This window comes from Megalops cyprinoides, chromosome 3 (assembly GCF_013368585.1).
Source record: "Megalops cyprinoides isolate fMegCyp1 chromosome 3, fMegCyp1.pri, whole genome shotgun sequence".
NCBI lineage: Eukaryota > Metazoa > Chordata > Actinopteri > Elopiformes > Megalopidae > Megalops > Megalops cyprinoides.
Window position 1 is genome coordinate 41,292,685 of NC_050585.1, and position 19,137 is coordinate 41,311,821.

At 49.6% G+C, this 19,137-nt stretch overlaps 1 protein-coding gene across 3 annotated transcripts in view; it reads left to right on the plus strand.

Annotated features, from left to right (window-relative positions):
* The window catches only part of LOC118775144 (teneurin-2-like), a 220,770-nt gene extending 204,688 nt beyond the window's left edge, over window positions 1–16,082 (plus strand). For all 3 annotated transcript variants that reach the window (XM_036524890.1, XM_036524891.1, XM_036524892.1), the window contains 11 exons: window positions 1,099–1,348; window positions 1,896–1,916; window positions 2,634–2,866; window positions 4,985–5,139; window positions 5,639–6,534; window positions 7,906–8,081; window positions 9,171–9,406; window positions 10,082–10,378; window positions 11,735–13,352; window positions 13,692–13,822; window positions 14,148–16,082. In XM_036524890.1, the coding sequence (XP_036380783.1) occupies window positions 1,099–1,348; window positions 1,896–1,916; window positions 2,634–2,866; window positions 4,985–5,139; window positions 5,639–6,534; window positions 7,906–8,081; window positions 9,171–9,406; window positions 10,082–10,378; window positions 11,735–13,352; window positions 13,692–13,822; window positions 14,148–14,888 (4,754 nt within the window). In that variant the 3' untranslated portion in view covers window positions 14,889–16,082. The remainder of the gene's footprint in view (window positions 1–1,098; window positions 1,349–1,895; window positions 1,917–2,633; window positions 2,867–4,984; window positions 5,140–5,638; window positions 6,535–7,905; window positions 8,082–9,170; window positions 9,407–10,081; window positions 10,379–11,734; window positions 13,353–13,691; window positions 13,823–14,147) is intronic.
* Window positions 16,083–19,137: the final 3,055 nt, after the last annotated feature.

A 19,137-nucleotide genomic window follows, 5' to 3' on the forward strand; every position in this document is an offset into this window, starting at 1 on the left:
CAGACCCTTGACCAACCCACATTTTACTGAATTACAAATGATACATTGAAATTTTGTTCTGTGTGATATTTTATTTAAAAACACTGACATTCAAAATGAATTATTTTAAGGTTACAGGTTGCTGCTTGCATAAGTACTCAGCCATCACACATTAATATTGTAGAGCCACCTATTACATGCATACATATATATATATATATATATATATATATATATATATATATATATATATATACATACATACAAATAAAGCTTCGCCTTTAAAGTGTGAACTGATTGACAGTGGTTTAGGATTTGAGAAAGTCTTATCCTTATGAGAAAGGTGGTGATGGTTGGGTAGTGGTGGTAGAGCCAGACTGCACCCCCAAACCCCTCAGAAATCACTCTTCCCCCTGGAGACTTTTGGCCCGTGACTCCAGCGTGCCCGTGGACATGAAAAGGCCAAGGTGCCCCAGCTCACACCTGCCGTGATTTTCCCAGGGCATTGACTTCAGCCTCTCCATCACCACTGCAAATCACCTTTTGCAGTGAAATGTCAGTCTGCCGTGAGCAGAGCACTGTGTAGCAAGAATGCCAAATAAGTGTGAGAGTCCCTGTAGCCAGGGCCCAGCCGTCTCCGGATTAAACAGACCTCTGTAAACCTGGGGGGAGCACGACCCGGTCCACCTCTGAGACCGACAGCAATAATGGGGCCCCCGTGCTTGGGCCCAAGCTGCTGTTATTCAGAGGCCCCCCCACCTTCTCTCCATCTCTCTCCCCTGCTCCCTTTCAGAAGTGGAAGTAAACGAGAACAGGGAGTTTTAAACCCTTAAAATCTCCTCAGGTGTTTGGATGCAGCTGTCCTGTTTTGCTACCTGATTCAAAAAAAAAATCTGGGCTTTTTATGTTTAGAAAAAAAAATCAACAACACCAGCAACAGAAGCGGCAGTGGTTTATATTCATAGAAGTGTCAGATAATGAGTTATTTGGAAGCGGTGTGATTTGAGCTCAAGGGTTTAGCTGGAGGCTTTTCTCCCATTCATCCCTGTGTTGTGGGGATTGTTAGGAGCTCTCAGTTTAGATTCTGAACAAAATCCACCCCCCTTCCGTCCTCCGCAGGGATTCTGCACAAGGGCAGCGGGGAGAACATCTTCACCTCCGAGCTGCCACCCATCATCAGGAGCATCATGGGAAACGGGCGTCGCCGCAGCATCTCCTGCCCGAGCTGCAACGGCCTGGCGGACGGGAACAAGCTGCTGGCCCCCGTGGCGCTGGCGGTGGGCATCGACGGCAGCCTGTACGTGGGGGACCTCAACTTCGTGCGCAGGGTGTACCCCTCGCTCAACACCACCAGCATCCTGGAGCTCAGGTAGGCGGGGTGGAGGGGTGGTGGGGGGAAGGGCTGGTGGGACGGAGATGGGAGACTGAAGTTTTGTGAATCTAATGGGTGTTGTTTTCACATGTGGTTAGTCGTTCCCTTCTACAAACCAAGACTTTTCTCTCCATAGTACAAATCAAAAAAGCTACATTGATAGAAACACATTTCAGTTCGTTGGACTCTTGGGCAAGGTACTTTGCTTCTGTAAATATCAATTTGTATAAATGGATAAGATGCAAGGATTGTCATCTGTAAATTGCTCTGGATAAGACACCCTGCTAACCAACTGAATGTAAATGAGTGATGGCAGCACCCATACTGGGGTGGTACTTTGGTGCTCTGACTTTTATGAACCAATCAAAAGACTCTGCTCTCCAAAGTCACAATACTATGGTCGGTTAACGGCAGAGTTTTCTTGAGCGTGCACCTGGATTACATTTATGTCCGTCTCCTTGCCCGTCTTCCTATGTCCGTCTGTCTGTCTTTCCATGCAGTCTATCTGTTCTAACTTCTGTTTTTCCTGCCTTTTCTATTCAAGAAACAAAGACTTTAGACACAGGTAAGATGTGCATGGTTTTCCATTTAAAGACCCAGTTGGGCTCACCATTTTCAGTGACAGCGTCATCAGCCATCACTATAGAGCTGCATCTGCATGGCTGCATAGTTGCATGCTGCATGACTGTCGCCCTCATGGTGCTGAGTGCACAGGTCACAATCACTTCAAGTTTAGCAAGCCTTGTGATAAAAGTGTTCATTCACTTCTGCTGTAACAGCTCAGCAATGTGTGTGTGTGTGTGTGTGTGTGTGTGTGTGTGTGTGTGTGTGTGTGTGTGTGTGTGTGTTCATGCATGTTCATGCCTCTTCATCTATATTTGTGCATGCCAGTGTCCTCAATCACATATACCAGCACAATTTGACAGGTGATAATGGATGTAGCTTTCAATGTGTTTTACTTCAGTTCACTGCATCAAAGCGAATACACTGTGTATGCACTCACACACTTTTACGGGACGACAAGGTCAACAGCTAGGCAACAGAACTGAGAAGAAAAACGTACTGCACTTACTCTTCAAACATTTTCAGACTTTTTCAAGTGATGTTTGTGCCTAACGTGTGGTTTAAATAACTCAGAATTTCCTCAAAGCATAACAATAAGTGTGAAAGCCTTTCTTCTCAATGTTCCATTCCTTTTACGGTCATGGCTCTGTGGCTGATGTGGGTATAATCAGCTGTGTTGTGCGCTGCTTACCTTTCTGCTTAACTGTTCCGCATGCAGCAACAACCCCACCCACAAGTACTACCTGGCGGTGGACCCGGTGTCTGGTGCGCTCTTCCTCTCCGACACCAACTCCCGGCGGATCTACCGGGTCCGCTCGCTGGCGGGCGCCCGTGTCCTGGCCGACAACGCCGAGGTGGTGGCCGGCACGGGCGAGCAGTGCGTGCCCTTCGACGAGGCACGCTGCGGGGACGGCGGCAAAGCCGTGGAGGCCATGCTGATGAGTCCCAGGGGTGAGGCTCAGGGGAGGGGGGCGGGGCCTCTGGGGGCAGGGCCTCTGTGACATCACAACCCCAGGAGAGCTACACTGAAAACTGTTGTTCAAATGAAATGCCTCATTCTTTTTCCATTATCTATTTCCGGTCATAGAAATGTAAGGCAGAGGGAGGCTCTTCCACTTCCACCGCTGTGAAGCTTCGTACTTAGCGTGATGACATTTACATTTACATTTATTCATTTGGCAGACGCTTTCATCCAAAGAGACTTACAAGTGAGGTAGAGTATAACACAAGCGAAAGTCATACATGGAGTCACAATATTAGAAGTGCTGCATGACCACATTTCAGCAGTTGGTGAAAGGAATGAATTTAAGCAGTTTTTGCAGTTAGACATTTTTGCACAGCAACAATGGCTAGCTCACCCCAGGCATGTCCAACCAGCTGGGCATTCCTTCTTTATCAGGATCAACACTCTTCTATTAATCATAAATAGCTCAAACAGTTTAGTGATCTTTAATAGGGCTGTCATAGTCAAAGGGAGCCTGCATCTCTCTGGCCGCGGGGAATCAGTCCTTTTAAAAACCCCCTCTTTGTTCTTTTCATCAATTCATCGATCAATCAGATTTTATTTCATACAGAGCTCTAAGCAGAGGAGTCACCACAAAGCACTCAACAGAGTGAATGTTCTGACAGATATGACCTGAAACTTGAAAGAGGAACAGCTTTAGAGTTAGTAAAGTGGTAATATTAATCTATTAGGCACATTAGATTGGTCTATTCTGGCCTGTGAAGAAAGAGATCTATCAGGGCAAAATTCAATACTAATATATATTAAGAGTTAATATATCTTCATATATGTATGCAAGATTTGCTCTTGAGAGGACGCACAACCATAAAATTATTAGGATAAATGACTTAGGATAAATACAGTTTCCCCTCTGTCTCCAACTTGTTTCTTTTTTGCTAAATCACATAATAAGGCTAATGTAAAAACAAACTCTAAATGTAACAAATCACAGTTCTGCCATGTCATTTATTGGCAGCCAATGGACGAATGAACCAGCTGCAGGGTTCCATCAAATAATACCATTCTAACAAGCAGAAGAGTCAGGAGTTGGACAGTAAAGGGAGCTAGAACTTTGCCGACAGTTGGTATGGTGGCTGGGTTTGTTCAAACAGAGCATTTGACTTTGCTGCTGCTGCTCTCTGAATCCCAGTATACCTCTGCATTTGAGCAGAGAGGGAATCATTCCTCTCATTATTATCGCAGCACCTGTATCTCCACACACTTCTATCCTTTACAGGGTGCGTGTCGTTTACGCCCCCGACAGGAGACGACAGACACCGGCTGTCACTCTACAAATCTGTCCCCCGGAGCTCACCTAAAGAGATCACACGGCCGGAGCCTGGGGCCTCGGGTGACACTGTCCGAGCCTCAGCGGGAGGCAGGAGTAATGAGCGGCAGTCCGCCGGTCCAGAGCCGTGGCCGGGAAAAACCGTCCACCACCCCCGCGCCAAACCCGTCAGCGGTGTCACCGCGCCTCATCGATTTTGTCACTCGAGAAAATTGGGCACGGAGAAGAGAGCTCTGAGCTGAGCCGCGGGCGGGCAGAGGCCCCGGCACTTCTGAGACACTGATGAGTTTCCAAATCAGGCCCAGCGGCCCTCAGGCCGGGCCGAGTCTTGATATGCGTGAGGCTTTTACGTGACAGGCAGCCAGAGAGGCAGAAAGGTTTAAACTTCCACATGTTTTTCCACTGGAAAACCAGCATTGTTAACTACAAACTCGTGAATATGATAGACAAGGTATATTTTTTTTGTTTGGAGCAAGAAATAGTTTCCTGTTAGAGATGGAGCATGCTGTCACGGCTGTTTCTTTTTCTCTCTGTTTCAACTCTGTTTCTTTTTCTCTTTCTCTCTCCCTTTCTCCCTCCATCACTCCTTTTTTCTCTCTCCCTCTCTTTCTCTCTCTCCCTCTCTCTCTTTGTCTCTATCCTTCTCTCTTTCTCTCTCTCCCTCTGTCTCTCAATCTTTCTCTCTCTGTCTGTCTCTTCCCCTTGCTCTCTCTCTCTCTTTCTCTCTCTCTCTCTCTCTCTCTCTCTCTCTCTCTCTCTCTCTCTCTCTGTCTCCCAGGGATTGCCGTAGATAAAAACGGTCTCATGTACTTTGTGGACGCCACCATGATCCGCAAGGTGGACCAGAACGGCATCATCTCTACCTTGCTGAGGACCAACGACCTGACGGCCGTGCGACCGCTCAGCTGCGACGCCAGCATGGATGTCAGCCAGGTGACCCCCCCACTGCATTCTGGGAAGAGGAAGCTCTCCTCACCCCTCTCTCTCACCCTCTCTCTGTCTGTCTGTCTGTCTGTCTCTCTCTCTGTCACAAGGAAATGCTCTAATTGTTTTTGCTGTAATTGTCTGCCGATTAATTAAGGTCCAGAACCTTCTTAATCAGGTCACAGGCAGGGGCCAGGCCTGACACTCTTTATAACTGTTCTTCAGACATACTCGGTTCTTGTTTGTCCTAATACTGTTTACATAAGGTTGGATGTGTTCTACCAGCAAAGATTGTGAACAGAGAAAAGCATAAAACTGGCACCTTTTCATCCAGGAAACTCTCTGCAGTAATTAAGTATCAAAGCTCACGTACAAAGTGTGACAAAGCGTGACAAAGCTCCAACAGATGATGGGGAAGCTCTGCTCTGGCTGGTGTTCAGTGCTGGGCTGATTTTATCTGGCACACTGCAGTGATCCATCCTCATGGTTTCACTGTTTCCCCATTCAGGTTCGTCTGGAGTGGCCCACCGACCTGGCAGTGAACCCCATGGACAATTCGCTCTATGTCCTAGAGAACAACGTCATCCTTCGGATCACCGAGAACCACCAGGTGAGCATCATCGCTGGGCGGCCCATGCACTGCCAGGTGCCCGGCATCGACTACTCCCTGAGCAAGCTGGCCATCCACTCGGCCCTGGAGAGCGCCACGGCCATCGCCATCTCCCACGCGGGCGTGCTCTACATCGCCGAGACGGATGAGAAGAAGATCAACCGCGTGCGGCAGGTGAGCACGGCAGGCGAGATCTCACTGCTGGCGGGCGCCGCCTCCGACTGCGACTGCAAGAACGATGTCAACTGCAACTGCTTCGCCGGCGATGAGGGCTACGCCGCTGACGCCAGCCTCAACTCGCCCGCCTCGCTGGCCGTCTCGCCCGACGGCACGCTCTTCATCGCCGACCTCAACAACATCCGCGTGCGGGCAGTGAGCGCCAACCGGCCGGCCCGGACAGCAGCAGGGCGGTACGAGGTGGCGTCGCCTCGAGACCAGGAGCTGTACGTGTTCGGCGCCGATGGACTGCATGCGCAGACCGTCAGCCTGGTGACGGGCGAGCCTCTCTACAACTTCTCCTACGGCGCTGACGGTGAGCTGGCCGCTGTGACCGACAGCGGGAACAACACGTTGCGCGTGGTGCGGCGGGAGGGGGCGGGGCCCGGCAGCGGGGCGGGGCTGCTGCGCCTCGTCCTGCTGCCCGAGAACCAGGTGGTGACGCTGGGGCTGGACCCCGCCGGCGGCCTGCGTGCCATCTCCGCGCTCAACCAGGAGGTGGCGCTGCTGAGCTATGCTGGCAACACCGGCCTGCTGGCCTCCAAGGTGGACGAGACTGGGTGGACCACCTTCTACGAGTAAGTGTGTGTGTGTGTGTCTGTGTGTCTGTGTGTTTGCATGTGCACATGCGTGTATGCCCATCTCCAGTGTGTATGTGAAGAGGTGTAGCATGTGTAGCATAGTCATCAGGGGCAGGGCTCGGACCTTAAAGGCTGCTGCTTTGATTGCCCACTGAGACACTACTGCTGTACCCTTAGGTAAGGTACTTAATCTAGAGCTGCTTCAGTAAATATCCAGCTGTATAAATGGATAACTTATGAAAACTGTAACTTATGTAAGTCACTCTGGATAAGAGTGTCTTCTAAATAACAATAATGTAATGTGTGTGTGTATGCTATGCAACCCTGATTATCACCAAATTACCTCATTTGTCTAAAATGATTCATTTTTTGCACAAACAACATGCTTGCTTGTAACAGTTTTTGTTTTAAGGTATGTGTGTATTTGGGTGAAGTAGAGTGGATTGCACATGTGTCAGACCAGGAGAGAGAGAGAGCAGGAGTGTGTGCATGTTTGTGAGGGAGGTAGAGAGAAACTGTGTTAATAATTGATGAATGAGGAGTCAAGTTCCTGGCGATTCTGGTCTTCCTCCTTGCCTGGATGCCGAGGGGCAGCCCGGGGCAACAGCAGAGGCTTATGGGTAGGCAGGGAGGCTACAGTCATCAGCTGAACCATCATACTCCCCACACCTCAGCCCTGGTCCTGGGGGCCACAGAGTCTGCAGACATTTCTTCCAGACACATACTTCGCCACCTAATTCTACTTATTGTCATCTTGATTGAATCAATTAAGCTGCCTCCCCAGGTCTGAGGGCATTGATGTTTCCAAGACAGTTTCAAAACCCAGATTTTGCTCTGGATTGCTGAGCAGCTCTGATCTGACTTTAACTGTGGTGCTCGCTGAGGTTAACATCGTTGTTACAGAGCACTATCTACCTCTAGTGTGTGTCCTCATCTACTGCTCTATGTTTCGCATTTCCCCCGATCTCTGATCAGCCCTGAAGGGTTATAAATGTTGCGTGCACCAGAAAGGGTCCAGGTCTCACACTCCCAGATCTCAGGAGTTTTCTTCTCAAGGCTGCTAGTAAAGGTCAAGTCTGCTTACATGTAGTGATGTAGGGAGAACTTGACTTCATGTACCCCACAATGGGTGAAGCTATCATACGCCATCAATCACTGATTTCGGTGGCGCCTCCTTCCTCAATGTGCAAGGATGGGTTAAATTTGATGATTGATGACGTGGGTAATTGATGACACATGACAGCTTCATTCATTTTAGGGTTCATCAAGCCTCACTCTCCTGTTTCTGTCTTTGCCCTCATGAGGATGCGCCCCCCCCCCCCCCCTCCCCCACTGAGCAAGTCTTTCCTTGTCTCCACCCCCCTGCAGGTATGACAGCGAGGGCCGCTTGACTAATGTCAGCTACCCCACGGGCGTGGTCACCAGCCTGCACCGTGAGATTGACCGATCCATCAACATCGACATCGAGAGCTCCAACAGGGACGATGACGTCACCGTCGTCACCAACCTGTCGTCAGTGGAGGCGTCTTACACCGTGGTGCAAGGTGAAGACACGCACGCAGACATGTGCACACACACACATACATACACACACACACCTTCTTTCTTTATCTCACACACACATAAAGACACAGACACTTTCTCACACACATCAGAACACTCTCACACAAACACACATAATGTCCCACATACATTCTCTCTCTGTCTCTCTCTCTCTCTCTCACACACACACACACACGCACCCACACACACATAAAGACACAAACACACATTCTCTCCTCCTTTATGTCTCTCTCTGAGCATTCCTGTCATATCCCTCAATAGAATGAATCCTAATCTGTCTCTCTCAGCTCCCCTCAGAGAGATGGCCCTTAACCCCTGCAGCTTATTTCTGCCTGTTTAGCAGAGGGGGAGGCAGGGAAGCGAGTATTATCGGGGGGTCACCCTCACCCTGTGGGCTGGCGTGACAGAAATATGAATTCAAAGCTCCGTGTGCCCAGAACACAGCACGGCCTTCAGAAGAGGTTGTTTGGAGATGCATTCGAAAAACCCTGCCCCGGGGGCTACTGCAGGGAGAGGGCTATGCGGACACTTCAGACTGCAGAGTCATTTTGATCCGGCGCTGGGGGTTCTGCGATGTCCTCTGTGGGTATAAATCTGATTTTAAGAGCTCGGCTCCCCTCTCCGGCCCGCAGAAAGATGGAGCAGTTAAAAGCCCCTTTTTAAAGCACCATTTGGGAGCACTCTGCTCACCGGTGAAGTGCTGAAATGGGCCGAAAAAGTTTATTGTAAATGCGGTTATATGGATCATTCTGTTCAGCCGTGCCTTTCTTTGATGCAGTACATGATCTTGTTACCGGGCACTAATGGAATAAAACGCACTTATTCTGCATTTTCGCTGAGTCTGAAGCACCCCTATCCCGTCCCCTGATCTCCACACCGTTTGTGCGGGGCGGCTTGTTTTCATCTGGATGGGGTTCAACAGATTCAACAACAGATAGAGTATCAGTCGTTTAGCTGAAAGACGGGCTCGAATCGGCCGCAAACAGCAGCTGTGAAACAGAGATTAGAGACAGATCCCTGCTCGGTTTCTTCGGCGAGTTCCATGCATGGCTCTCTGTCGCCCTCTGCAGACCAAGTGCGGAACAGCTACCAGCTCTGCAACAACGGCACGATGAGAGTCATGTACGCCAACGGGATGGGCATCAGCTTCCACACAGAGCCGCACATCCTGGCTGGCTCTGTCAGCCCCACCATCGGACGCCGCAACATCACGCTGCCCTCAGACAACGGCCTCAACTCCATCGAGTGGAGGCTGCGCAAGGAGCAGACCAAGGGCAAGGTCACGGTGTTCGGCAGGAAGCTGCGGGTGAGGAGGGCTGATGTCTTTTCCCGCGTCCGTTTTGTCTATTTTTTCCCGACTGGCTCATGCTGTTTTAGATCGCCCTTCTTATATGGTTACACTAGTGCTGCCAGTATGCTTTGTACAACTCACTGCAGGAAAGTAAAACCATCGTCAGCTGAATCAATTTGTACTTGCAGGTTACCGGATTAATATGTATATGTATATATAATATGTATATGTTTCACTGTATTTTCTTCCACACTCTGTACAAAGTGTAACTTCCTGAGGCCTTCATTATACATGCATAATACCTATATGAGCATGGGATTACTGCTCTATAAAGTATAGTGACATAGTGACATAGCATGTCATAGCACAAACAGTATGGAGTGCATCATTCAATGTCAGGCATCATTTGTTTGTCATTACTTCGTAAAACAGTATCCCCATACACTAATGAAAGTGTGAGATGTTATGAAGGACACCTGAATTTACACTTGTTTTTAAAGTGTGGCCTTATTTTGCTCCAAAACAATGAATTAACCAAAAGGTAATATTATAGTTCTGCTGATGTTTTTAGTCACCTTGTTGGGGTTGGGCGTTGCTTTATAACTTCAGCCAAGCATGGGAGTGATTGGTCAGTCCTTGGGGTAAAACATCATTAAAACATCGATAAACCCGTTAAACTCTCCCCTACAGGCCCACGGCAGGAACCTGCTCTCCATCGACTTCGACCGGAACACGCGCACGGAGAAGATCTACGACGACCACCGCAAGTTCACGCTGCGCATCATGTACGACGCGCAGGGCCGGCCCGCCATGTGGCTGCCCAGCAGCAGCCTGGCCGTGGTCAACGTGTCGTACTCGCCCTCGGGCCAGCTGCTCGGCCTGCAGAGGGGCAGCATGAGCGAGCGCACCGAGCTCGACTCCCTCGGCCGCGTCCTCTCTCGCTCCTTCGTGGACGGCAAGGTGTGGAGCTACAGCTACCTGGACAAGGTGAGTGTCCCTGTGCAAACCTACAGTACAGCTACCACTACCGGGACAAGGTGAGTATCCCTGTGCAAACCTACAGTACAGCTACCACTACCGGGACAAGGTGAGTATCCCTGTGCAAACCTACAGTACAGCTACCACTACCAGGACAAGGTGAGTATCCCTGTGCAAACCTACAGTACAGCTACAGCTACCTGGACAAGGTGAGTCTCGTAGTGCTACAGCTATCAGGACAAAGCAAGTCTCTCTGTGCAAACCTATAGTGGAGCTATGGCCACCTGGGCAGGGTGAGTTTCCCTGTGGAAATTTATAGTATAGCTACAGCCACCCGGGCAAGGTAAGTCTCATAGTGCTACAGCAACCTGGACAAGGTGAGTCTGCCTGTGCAAACTTATAGTAGAGCTACAGCTACCTGGACAAGGTGAGTCTCATGGCGCTACAGCTATCAGGACAAAGCAAGTCTCTCTATGCAAACCTACAGTAGAGCTACAGGTACCTGGACAAGGTGAGTGTCTCTGTGTAAATTTATAGGAGAGCTACAGCTACCTGGACAAGGTGAGTCTCTTAGTGTTACAGCTACCTGGACAAGCTGAGTGTCTCTGTATAAACTTGTGAGAGAGCTACAGCTACTTAAATAAGGTGATTCTCTCTCTGCAAACTTGCAGTAGAGCTAAAGCTATCTGAACAAGGTGAGTGCGTCTGTGCAACTTACAGTAAGCCATGATTCAGCAATATGTCAACGGCTGAGATCAGTATGAACTTCATAAAACAGCTTAATTTTCTTCAGTGGACCATGAAACACCATGATGATGCATCGGTCATTAAGCACTAATAGCCATCTCTCCGTTTGATGGATGGGGAGTGGCTTGAACTGTCTGACTCATGATTTATGTGAACATCGTAATCGCTTTGCTGTGGAACTCCCACATTGGTTTGTAACCATGAGCTGGTTGTTTGTCTTATATGAGACCAGTTCAGTTGCAGTTGTACCCTTGGGCAAACTACTTAAGCTGAATTGCCTAAGTAAATATCTAGCTGTATAAATGGATTGTAAGCTATATGTGTCACTCTGGATATAAGCACCTGTTAAGTAATGTGATGTAATGTGAAAAAATCTCTCTCTCCCTATGAATAAGTATGTAAAACTCTTTTCTCTCTCCCTCCTTCTCTCTTTCTCTCTCCCTCCCTTCCCTCTCTCTCTCCCTCCTTCTCTCTTTCTCTCTCCCTCCCTTCCCTCTCTCTCTCTCCTTCTCTCTTTCTCTCTCCCTCCCTTCCCCCTCTTTCTCTCTCCTTCTCTCTTTCGCTCTCTCTCTCTCTCTCTTTCTCTGTCTTTCTCTCTCTCTCTCTTTGTCCTTGCAGTCCATGGTGTTGCTCCTGCAGACGCAGAGGCAGTACGTATTTGAGTTCGACACCTCGGGGCGTGTGACGGCCGTCACCATGCCCAGCGTGGCCCGCCACACCATGTCCACCCACGTCTCCGTTGGCTACATCCGCAACACCTATAACCCGCCCGAGAGCAACGCTTCGGTCATCCACGACTTCAGCGAGGATGGCCGGCCGCTGGCCACCTTCCACCTGGGCACGGGCCGCCGTGTCCTATACAAGTACGGCAAGCTGGCCAAGCTGTCCGAGGTGCTGTACGACAGCACGGCTGTCACCTTTGGCTATGACGAGACCTCGGGCGTGCTCAAGATGGTCAACCTGCAGAGCGGCGGCTTCTCCTGCACCATCCGCTACCGCAAGATGGGCCCGCTGGTCGACAAGCAGATGTACCGCTTCTCCGAGGAGGGTATGGTCAACGCCCGCTTCGACTACACCTACCATGACAACAGTTTCCGTGTGGCCAGTGTCAAGCCCGTCATCGGCGAGACGCCGCTGCCCGTCGACCTCTACCGCTACGACGAGATCTCGGGCAAGGTGGAGCACTTCGGCAAGTTCGGCGTCATCTACTACGACATCAACCAGATCATCACCACAGCTGTCATGACGCTCAGCAAGCACTTCGACACGCACGGCCGCGTCAAGGAGGTGCAGTACGAGATCTTCCGCTCACTCATGTACTGGATGACGGTGCAGTACGACGGCATGGGCCGTGTGGTCCGCCGCGAGCTCAAGATCGGGCCCTACGCTAACACCACGCAGTACCGCTACGAGTACGACGGCGACGGGCAGCTGAACGCTGTGCGGGTCAACGACTGGTCGGCCTGGCGCTACAGCTACGACCTGAATGGCAACCTGCACCTGCTGAACCCGGGAAATGGCGCCCGGCTGCTGCCACTGCGCTACGACCTGCGCGACCGCATCACCCGGCTGGGGGACGTGCAGTACCGGCTGGATGAGGACGGCTTCCTGTCCCAGCGCGGCTCCGACGTCTTCCACTACAACTCCAAGGGCCTGCTGGTGCGGGCCTACAGCCTGACGCCGGGCGGGTGGAGCGTGCGGTACCACTACGACGGGCTGGGCCGGCGGGTCTCCCGGAGGACCGGGCTGGGCCAGCACCTGCAGTTCTTCTACGCCGACCTGAACAACCCGGCCCGGGTCACGCACGTCTTCAACCACTCGGGCTCGGCCGTCACCTCGCTCTACTACGACCTGCAGGGCCACCTGTTCGCCATGGAGGTGAGCAGCGGCGAGGAGTACTACGTGGCCTCCGACAACACGGGCACGCCGCTGGCCGTCTTCAGCAGCAACGGGCAGATGGTGAAGCAGCTGCAGTACACCGCCTACGGCGAGGTCTACCACGACTCCAACCCAGACTTCCAGCTGGTGGTGGGCTTCCACGGCGGCCTGTACGACCCGCTCACCAAGCTGGTGCACTTCACCCAGCGCGACTACGACGTGCTGGCGGGCCGCTGGACCTCGCCCGACCACGGGTTCTGGAGGAAGGCGGGCAGGGACCCGGCGCCCTTCAACCTCTACGCCTTCAAGAACAACAACCCGCTCAGCGACATGCTGGACGTCAAGAACTACGTCACGGGTAGGCGGGGTGGAGGTGGGGGAGGCAGGGAGGGAGAAGGCAGGGGCAGGTGCAGGGGTTAGGGTGAGGGGCAGATGCAGGGAGAGGGTCAGCGCAGTCAAAGAGGGAGAGCGGAGGCAGACATAGAGGCAGGATATGGATATACACAGGTGGAGGGTGTGGGTGGATGCAAGTGGTAGGGGAAGAGTGTGGACAGACTCAGGGGGAAGATGTGACCAGATTCAGGGGGTGAGCATGATGTGTTGCACGACACCACGATGATGTGCAGACGCAGAGTGAGGAAGCCCTCACCCCACTCTACATTCTCTCTCCGCTCTCTCCTCTCTCTCCGCTGCGCAGATGTGAAGAGCTGGCTGCTGATGTTCGGCTTTCAGCTCAGCAACATCATCCCGGGTTTCCCTAGACACACCCATTACTTTGTGGATCCGCCCTATGAGCTGCTCGCCAGCCAGGAGTGCGAGAATGCGCAGGTGAGTGAGGTTTCCATGGCAACGCCACCATCTGCAGCCTAATTTGCAGTGCTCAGAAAGCAGACAGCACCTTAATGGTCAGAAAGAGGAGCTGATCTTATATCAAAAATAGAGGTACCTAGGGCTATCCTAAGGGTTTTTACAAGTATTAGTATAGTAGGGACGACTATATTATTCCCTTAACCACTCCTCTATGAGTGTCCGTAATATTACATGACTAAGTGCTACCCTCTTTTCTAAGATAATAACCCTGTTGTCCTGTGGGTTCAAATACCTGACTTTTCACCCCTGACCCCTGGTCCCTGACTCCTGACCCTCTCTGCAGCTGATCACAGGGGTGCAGCAGGAGACAGATCGGCAGAACCGGGCCTTCATGGCGCTGGAGGGCCGGCTGCTGAACAAGGAGAGGCAGAGCCGGCGGGAAAAGCCGGGCCACTGGTTCGGCAGCAGTGGCCCATCCATCGTGGGGCGGGGCATGATGCTGGCAGTCAAGGGCGGCCACGTGGTGTCGGGTGTGTCGGCAGCAGCCAGCGAGGACAGCCGCAAGCTGGCGCTGGTGCTCAACAGTGCCATCTATCTGCAGGGCACGCACTACACGCTGGACGGCCACGACTGCCATTTCTTCGTCAAGGTGGGCTCGCCCGACGCCGACCTGCTGGCGCTGGGGCTCAGCAGCGGCCGCAAGACGCTGGAGGGCGGGGTCAACGTGACAGTGAGCGGGCGCACGCGCCGCGGCGCCACCGTGGAGCTCCGCGCCGGCCAGCTGACCCTGAGCGTGCGCTACGGCACCTCCGCCGACTTGCAGGACAAGGAGCGCGCGCGCCTGCTGGAGCTGGCCCACCAGAGAGCGCTGGCGGGCGCCTGGGCCCGGGAGCAGCGGCGAGCGCAAGAGGGCAAGGAGGGGGGCCGGCTGTGGACTGAGGGCGAGCGGCAGCAGCTGGTCTCCACGGGGAGGGTGCAGGGGTACGAGGGCTACTACGTGCTGCCCGTGGAGCAGTACCCCGAACTGGCCGACAGCAGCACCAACATCCAGTTCCTGAGACAGAACGAGATGGGCAAGAGGTAACAGAGCACCCCCCCCCCATGCCTCAGACTCTGTCGCCCCCCGTATCCCGTCCCTTGTCCCCCGTGCGCCCTTCTCCCCCCTCGTCTCCTACGGAGAATAAGTGAAGCAACACACTGAACGCTGCAGGGACTTTTGAAAAGAAACAAACAAAAAAACTGTCACAGGCAAAAAAAATGTGCTTTCTTTAAGAAGACTGACTTGAAACGCACAGGAAAAAAAACGTCCGAAATGAAAACAAAAAAAGACTTTTTTCAAAAAAAAAAACATTAATTGAAAAGAAACTATTTTTGCACCCATTTCTTGGGAGCGTTTGTGAGGTTCAGATGGTGGGATGATCTTGAGGACAAGAAAAAACTGCCTGAGGGAGCAGGAACAGTAGCCTGGGTCCCGAAAGGAGCAGCAAACTCAATAACAAGCAAATAAGGGAAAATCTCACTGTCTCAGGCCACACGTCCAATGTCACAGAACCATCCAGCGCTGATGCGGTCACCTCCAAGAACAGAGAACCTTTTTTTCCTTTAAAAATAGATCAAGTGCAGTACCCTGTTTTGAGAATGAAAGAAAGAAAAACGACGGCTGTGTTAATTAGGAATGTCAGACTTGGTTACATTTAGATGGCACAGAAGTTCAGGATGTGCTTAAGTTTCATACGGTTCAACCGCAGTTTGGGATGTACTTTAGTTTTACGTGGTGCATCCGGAGTTGGGGATGCGCTGTAGTTTCATACAGTTCGACCACAGTTTGGGATGTACATTAGTTTCATACGGTTTAACCACAGTTCGGGATATACTTCAGTTTTGCACGGTTCAACCGTGATTGGGGATGCACTGTAGTTTCGTACGGTTTGACTGCAATTTAGGATGTACATTGCTTTCATACGGTTTGACCGCTTTAGAATCGTGAGACATTTTTCACTCTAACATTTCTGTACAGGATAATCATGACAGTCATTCCCATATCGATCAAGAGTCAAGAGGAATAAGGACCGCTGTTGAACGCTATTTATTTGATGTTTTCTTTCATCTATTTATTTTTTTTCTTAGTACACTATGACAATCATGGAGGAGTCGCCAGTTTTACCGAAGAGGAGCTACATCGGTGTATGTTTGTTTTCCTTTTGTAAGATATGTAAGAATAAGAATTGTTCATTGAAATTTTTATATTAATTTTAATTTGCTCTTAAGCAAATTATAGTCACAGACAAAAAAAAAATATATGTAAAGTGTTTTAAAATGTTTATACTTTAAATAAAGTCTTTGAAACTGTGAGGACTGTTTTTTAAAACATACAGGTCTACCTTTGTGCCACATGCTGTATCACTAACAGGAAGTAGCCTGAATGAACTGTGCAAAATTATGGCTGGCAGTACAGCTCTCCAGTTAAGTGATTCACAAGTATCCTCAATCCCTATTGCCCTACTTTTAGTTGATTTTTTGGTGTATTTTGTGTGTTTTTGGACCCAGAGGAACTGCTGTAACAGAGCCTGACCCTGCACAGAGCAACTTTCAGGTTTTACTGTGGAGAGCCACAGTAGAGATGTCAAGATGAAGACATACCAAGTCAGAAATCAGAAAAGGCCCTTACACTCAGATGCACCTTCTTCTTGAATACAAATGGAAGCCCATGCTTGTGTTATTTAGCTTGTAGTTACTGGTCGGGTTTTCCAAAGCGCACACATGTGTGAACAATCAATATGCAAGCATGATGAGTATAATAGCATAACTATCTGTTCTGGTCATTAATTCTGTTTTAATAACTATGTTTGATTACAAAGTGAATTTCTGTTTTGTGGACAAGAACAGGTGTTTCCATCGACATCACTATATTCACTGTGAGAGTTCAAATATGCTGAAATAACACTCTCCAAGGCAGTTTCTATTTATTTTTTATTTATGTTTTTGTGGTACTTTATTGTGCATTTTTTTGTGTCTATCGTTGTGTCAATTTGTTACTTATAATGCATGACAACAGAAGCAAAAGCAAATAATTTGGGTATAATAATGAAATTATTTGTTATTATTCTCTGCAAACTTTTTATATATTCACTAACAGTATCTAATGCTGGTGCACACAGTCCAAGAACAAGTGACCAGGTAACTGCAGGAGCAGTGTGCTACTTTGGCCACTAGATGGCCACAAGCGATAAGCAACAATCCAACAAAGGGACGTTTATCATGCCACAGGGCATGTTTTTCCCCGTGTATGAATGAAAGGCTTCTTTGGATGTCCGGATATGAAAGCACCTTTTGGCAAATTTCTCCAAGTTTCCAGTATGAAAGGTATGGTTTGAGCAGGTGAGTGGTTGATGTTGCTGTATGTGCATGGGTGTTCTGTGTGCAGGGGATGGAATATAGGAGAACACTGTGGACTGGCTACAAAAAACACTGGCCTCTAAGTGAAGACAGAAAATGTAATGTTTCTTGTTTCACTGGGAGAGAAGCACATCATTCATTAAGGAGGAGTATACAGGAGCATGTTTGGGAATATGAATGAATGTACATCCAAAAAGGAGTTAAAAGTCCACCTCACCTGCTACACGTTACTGCCCGAAAGACTCCCATCACTTCCACACCAAGAAGAAACAGGACAGAGGCCACACAGCAAATCAGACACAACTTCAAAACACAGAGGTATAAACCAAATCAATTCAATCTAAAACAGACGCTTGTACATCATTTTACACACTATAGGTATAACAGTGCAGATGTAAGGCAAAAATATACAGAAAAACTGGCTGTGTGAACCTACTTATTGAGGGAGGAAGGGGGGAATAGAGACAGGGAGGAAAGAGGGAGAGTGACAGAGAGTGGAGGGAGTGTCTATTCATGGCTAATCGGAGAGGGAGATAATCGTGAGAGGAGTAGTGAACTCCTCACTGGCTTAGATGGGAAAAGTTTAAGGTCAGACTGAGTGAGAGAGAGAGGAAGAGAAAGAGAAAGCACAGTATTCTTTCATAGCCCAGTGGGACAGAGCCTACTATACACCAGGCCAAGACTAGTATATACATATCCCCAGAGCACATAGTAGGAGCAGTATGACTATAAATAGTCACAGACAGAGGGTTGGATTACCATTACCCAGTATTTCTGTGACCACACTGAGCATGCTCAGAGGATCCACTGACCTACAAACAAACTGGATGTGTCACTTGAATTCAACCACAATAAACTGTGCTATACTCGATGGTCCTGCTGGTACCATCATCACTTTGAAATATGTAAATGGAAGCAGAGCTGGTGTCAAGAGCAGCAAAAGGAACACAAGGAACCAGCAATGAAAAACATTTTCAAGCTCCTCCTGTCAAAATAAATTTTGCCCACAAAGAACTCAGGTTTGAAAAGAGCTTATGGATTATGAAAGGATTACGCTGACTTTTTCCCCCCAGAGAATGACAAACAAGTCATTAGCACATGTTTGTTATGGCAGTGGCCCAATGTGTCTCTGTGTCACTTTAAACGTTTCATTAACTAATGTTGCATTAGACAGGATCAGCTGAGATCTGGGGTTTAACCTCTTCTCCTTGACCCTCACCCAGAGCCGACTGTCACAGGGAGGTGCCAGAGGCACAGTGTGAAACTGCGTTTCTCAGTTTGGCTGTGGAATGGACACAGCTTGCATGCAGGTGCGAGTCACACCTCTACTGGCACTCAGGTGACTACAGTGAGGCCGGCCCAGGATGAGAGGGTCCCGTGACACTGGGACAGAATGTGACCAGATGCCTGAAGATTGTGGTTCAGTTGGTACGTAGTAGTGAGTCACACATATAGACATTACACACGTGCATTGCACACACACACACAAACACTCACTGATCTAAACGGATCTCAGACACAGAACACATCCCAAAACTAGGCACACCGAAAGACAAATTCAGAGATGCACAAATAAAAATTGAGAAACACGTAGACAAAATCGGAAAAACGGACCCAAATCTACATGGACAGGCAGACATCCTCACACTGTTATACAGTACAGATCCTTAACTGTCTGACATAGAACAGATTTTTACTGCCAACAGATTGACTCCATCAGGGTGTCCTTTCAGCATTTATAATGAAAGATACAGGCCCATCCTGGACCCTACCTTATCCCACACTGGCGATGGAAATCACAGAGAGGACCAGACACACTGGGACAAGTAGTAAACATTTTGTTTTGTACGCTATTTTTATTTCTTCATAATCCTTTCTCTAGGAATGAGAATATCAAAAAAGAACTAGCTTTTAAAACATTTCAGAGAAATTTGCCA